This window comes from Scyliorhinus canicula, chromosome 8 (genome assembly GCF_902713615.1).
Source record: "Scyliorhinus canicula chromosome 8, sScyCan1.1, whole genome shotgun sequence".
Classification (NCBI taxonomy): Eukaryota; Metazoa; Chordata; class Chondrichthyes; order Carcharhiniformes; family Scyliorhinidae; genus Scyliorhinus; species Scyliorhinus canicula.
This window is the reverse complement of record NC_052153.1, coordinates 192,425,009-192,429,031: the sequence shown is the minus strand read 5'-3', so window position 1 is coordinate 192,429,031 and position 4,023 is coordinate 192,425,009. Positions and strand designations below refer to the sequence as shown.

At 53.1% G+C, this 4,023-nt stretch overlaps 1 protein-coding gene across 3 annotated transcripts in view; it reads right to left on the bottom strand.

Annotated features, from left to right (window-relative positions):
- The window catches only part of LOC119970772 (pikachurin), a 179,106-nt gene extending 177,227 nt beyond the window's left edge, over positions 1-1,879 (bottom strand). Inside the window, exon 1 of one of the 3 annotated variants that reach the window (XM_038805930.1) lies at positions 1,856-1,879. Coding sequence is in view for 2 of the 3 variants with exons in the window: in XM_038805928.1 (XP_038661856.1) it covers positions 1,013-1,121 (109 nt within the window). In the remaining variant the exon portion in view is untranslated. Of the gene's footprint in view, positions 1-1,012; positions 1,501-1,855 lie in introns of those variants that run through there. The other 2 variants (XM_038805928.1, XM_038805929.1) reach the window with 2 other exon arrangements.
- Positions 1,880-4,023: the final 2,144 nt, after the last annotated feature.

Sequence of the window (4,023 nt, the reverse complement as noted above, 5' to 3'; positions counted from 1 at the left end):
GGGGCAGTGTAGTGGGTTGGGGGCTGGGTAGTGGGTTGGGGGCAGTGTAGTGGGTTGGGGAGCAGGGTAGTGGGTTGTGGCAGTGTAGTGGTTTGGGGAGCAGGGTAGTGGGTTGGGGCAGGGTAGTGGGTTGGGGCAGAGTAGTGGGTTGGGGCAGGGTAGTGGGTTGGGGGAAGGGTAGTGGGTTGGGGGGGCAGGGTAGTGGGTTGGGCGCAGGGTAGTGGGTTGGGGGAAGGGTAGTGGGTTGGGGGGCAGGGTAGTGGGTTGGGGGGCAGGGTAGTGGGTTGGGGGAAGGGTAGTGGGTTGGGGGGCAGGGTAGTGGGTTGGGGGGGTATGGTAGTGGCTTGGGGGAAGGGTAGTGGGTTGGGGGCAGAGTCATTGGTTGAGGGCAGGGTATTGGGTTGGGGGGCAGGGTAGTGGGTTGGGGGCAGGGTAGTGGGTTGGGGGCAGGGTAGTGGGTTGGGGGGCAGGGTAGTGGGTTGGGGGGCAGGGTAGTGGGTTGGGGGCAGGGTAGTGGGTTGGGGGGCAGGGTAGTGGGTTGGGGGCAGGGTAGTGCGTTGGGGAAGGATAGTTGGTTGGGGGGGCAGGGTAGTGGGTTGGGGGGCAGGGTAGTGGGTTGGGGGGCAGGGTAGTGGGTTGGGGGGCAGGGTAGTGGGTTGGGGGCAGGGTAGTGGGTTGGGGGGCAGGGTAGTGGGTTGGGGGCAGGGTAGTGCGTTGGGGAAGGATAGTTGGTTGGGGGGGCAGGGTAGTGGGTTGGGGGTAGGGTAGTGGGTTGGGGGCTGGGTAATGCGTTGTGGGCAGGGTAGTGGGTTGGGGAGCATGGTAGTGGGTTGGGGGCAGGGTAGTGGGTTGGGGAGCATGGTAGTGGGTTGGGGGTAGGGTAGTGGCTTGGGGGCAGGGTAGTGGGTTATGATAGTTGTTTTGGTGAACTGGAGTGGGTTAGTGGGTTGTTACACATCCATCCTCAATACAGTTACTCAAACCAAACCTATTGAGGCGATCAGCCTCTTACCTGGTCTGCGCGGTGTAATCCTGTCCCACCTTAAGCTTGCTGTCGGAGAGGAGACGAGAACTAGGAACAGGATGGAGGCCAAATGGCCTGATTTCCCCCAAACACCCATCCAGAGAGGCCCCAGCAAACAGCGACAGGGAGACACCAGCCAGAGGAGGGTTTTCCCCAGACAAGGGGAGTGAGAAGGCGTGGATCTGGAACGCTGAGATAAGGCAATAGGCAGATCCTAACAGGAGAGAATTATCACTGGGAGCAAACCGATTGTGACAGAGTCTGGCCCCCTGACTGTAACAATCAGGGATGAGGCTGTACGAAACTCACAAACAAATCATTCAATGGTTCATCCTCATGAAAGATTTGCACACTTCTCTTCCTTGTCTTCTCCTTCTCTCTCTCTCTCTCTCTCTCTCTTCCTTTCCCCCCACTCTCCGTCCTTCTCTCTGTCTTTCCCCTATCTGTCCCTCTCTTTCGTCCTTTCTCCCTGTCTGCTTCTCTCTCTCTAACTCTCTTTCTCTGACTCCCCCACTCTCTCTCTTGCTCCCTCTCTCTCTGTCTCTCTCTTACTATCTCTCACTCTCTATCTCTCTCTGTCTATCTCTCTTTGTCTCACTCTCTATCTCTCTCACTCTCTACCTCTCTCTGTCTGTCTCTATATCTCTATCTCTCTGTCTCTTTCTCTCTCTCTATCTCTCTCTGTCTCTCTCGCTCACTATCTCTCTCACTCTCTATCTCTCTCTCTGTCTCGCTCTCTCTCACTCACTATCTACTCTCTATCTATCTCTCTGTCTCTGTCTCTCTCTCTCACTCAGTATCTACTCTCTATCTCTCTCTCTCACTCTCTACCTCTCTTTTTCAGTCTCTATCTCTTTCTGTTTCGATCCCCGTCTCGTCGAATGCAGTTGCTCCTTCAGGACACGCCAGATCTGACTGCTAAGGAGATAAGTGGAGTTTAATCCTGTGCTGATGTCAGGGAAGCCCAGATGTAGCCTTGTGGAGCTAACTTTAGCACGGCAGGATGGACATTTAAAGCAACATCGCCCACTCCTTGAAATGGCTTTGAAGTTATCTGGAGGAATACACCTCAGCCAGATGTAATAGCTAATCTGTCTGGGGTGTATTCTCCAGTAAAATTACTGCCATTCATTAAATGGGCATTTTACTTTAAAAAATATGAATCCGTATTTAGGACAATTTGGCCAGGTCAAAGGGCAGGGAGGAAGTTGCAATTAGTCCTCCCACAGAGAAGTATCTGACTCGACATCATCTTCATTATTTTTAATTGACATTATTTTCAAACATGTCTTTAAACAAACATCAAGCTCCTGTCGGCTTCTTTGAAGCTGTTTTAAGGAAAGAATGAGTTTGATTTCCCCGAGCCAGCCTCCCCGAACAGGCGGCAGAATGTGGCGACGAGGGGCTTTTCACAGTAACTTCATTTGAAACCAAATTATGACAATAAGCGATTTTCATTTCATTTCATTTCATACCGCCACTTCACAATCTCAAGATGCCCCAAAGTACAATCCCGCCAACGTTGCTGCAATTCTCCGCACTTCATGTTGCATCACTGAAATAAATGAAGCAAGGGGCCTTTGTGAAGCTCTACAGCAGGGATTCCAGCTCCCTCCCTACGTTCACCCCCCCCCCCCACCCCCCCCCCCCACCCCCCCCCCCCCCCCACCCCCCCCCCCCCCCCCCCCCCCCCCCCACTCCTCCCAAACCTCGGGGAGGCCCCCGGGAACACCCCCTCCGGATTGAATTAAAATAATGCATCATTAAAAGATTGGATCGGTCCGTGACCTCCGGATATCCCAATTAAGTTGTTTTCAAAGTGTCATAACTGCTGCAATGCAGGAAACACGGCAGCCGATTTGTACACAGCAGGATCCCATGAATCGATGTTTTTGCGATGTCAATTTGATGCTGACCAGGTTGCCAGGGAGAACTCCCCTTCCCCGCTCTTCTTCGAGATAGGTGTGGGATCTTTGACATCGACATGATAATAATAATCTTTATTAATGTCAAAAGTAGGCTTACATTAACAATGAAGTTACTGTGAAAAGCCCCTAGTCGCCACACTCCGACGCCTGTTCAGGGTTCACAGGAGGAATAAGTCAGAATGTCCAATTCACCTAACAAGCACGTCTTTCGGGACTTGTGGGAGGAAACCGGAGCACCCGGAGGAAACCCACGCAGACACGGGGAGAACATGCAGACTCCGCACAGACAGTGACCCAAGCCGGGAATCGAACCCGGGACCCTGGCGCTGTGAAGCAACAGTGCTAACCGCTGTGCTACCGTGAGTGGTTTAAAGTCCGATTTAAACGGCAGAAACTCTCCCGGTGCAGCACTGCTGCTTCAACCAGCTTCAATCTCGGGTTCAGGTCTCTGGAATAGGACGAGCTTCTGACCCAGGGGTGAGGCTGCTACGCACTGAGCCATGGAGGGGGGCCCAGGAAGCGTTCAGTTCCAGCTGACCTCCTATCCTGGGAGAGGCAGGTCTGAGATTCCCAATTACTACCCTCTCCCTCCCAGTCCATCAAGGAGCCGTCCGGTGGCACAGTGGTTAGCACCGCTGCTTCACAGCTCCAGGGTCCCAGGTTCGATTCCGGCTTCAAGTTACTGTCTGTGCAGCGTCTGCACATCCTCCCCCTGTCTGCTGTGGGTTTCCTCCCACAGTCCAAAGATGTGCAGGTTAGGTGGATTGGCCATGATCAATTGCCCTTCGTGTCCAAAAGGTAAGGTTGGGTTGCTGGATTACGGTGGAGGTGTGGGCTTAGGTTGGGTGCAGATCCGATGGGCTGAATGGCCTCCTTCTGCACTGTAAATTCTATGATAATAGTCGGCTGTTTCCACCAGCTTCAAATACTTTTTTTTCTGGTGGTTCAGTTAAATGTCCCAAGAGGCTTCAGAGGAGCGTCACTGAATAAAACATTACGCTGAGACACGTAAGGAGAGATTGGCGTGATTTAACAGGAAAAAATGTCTGGTTTCGGGTATTTCTCAGCGGC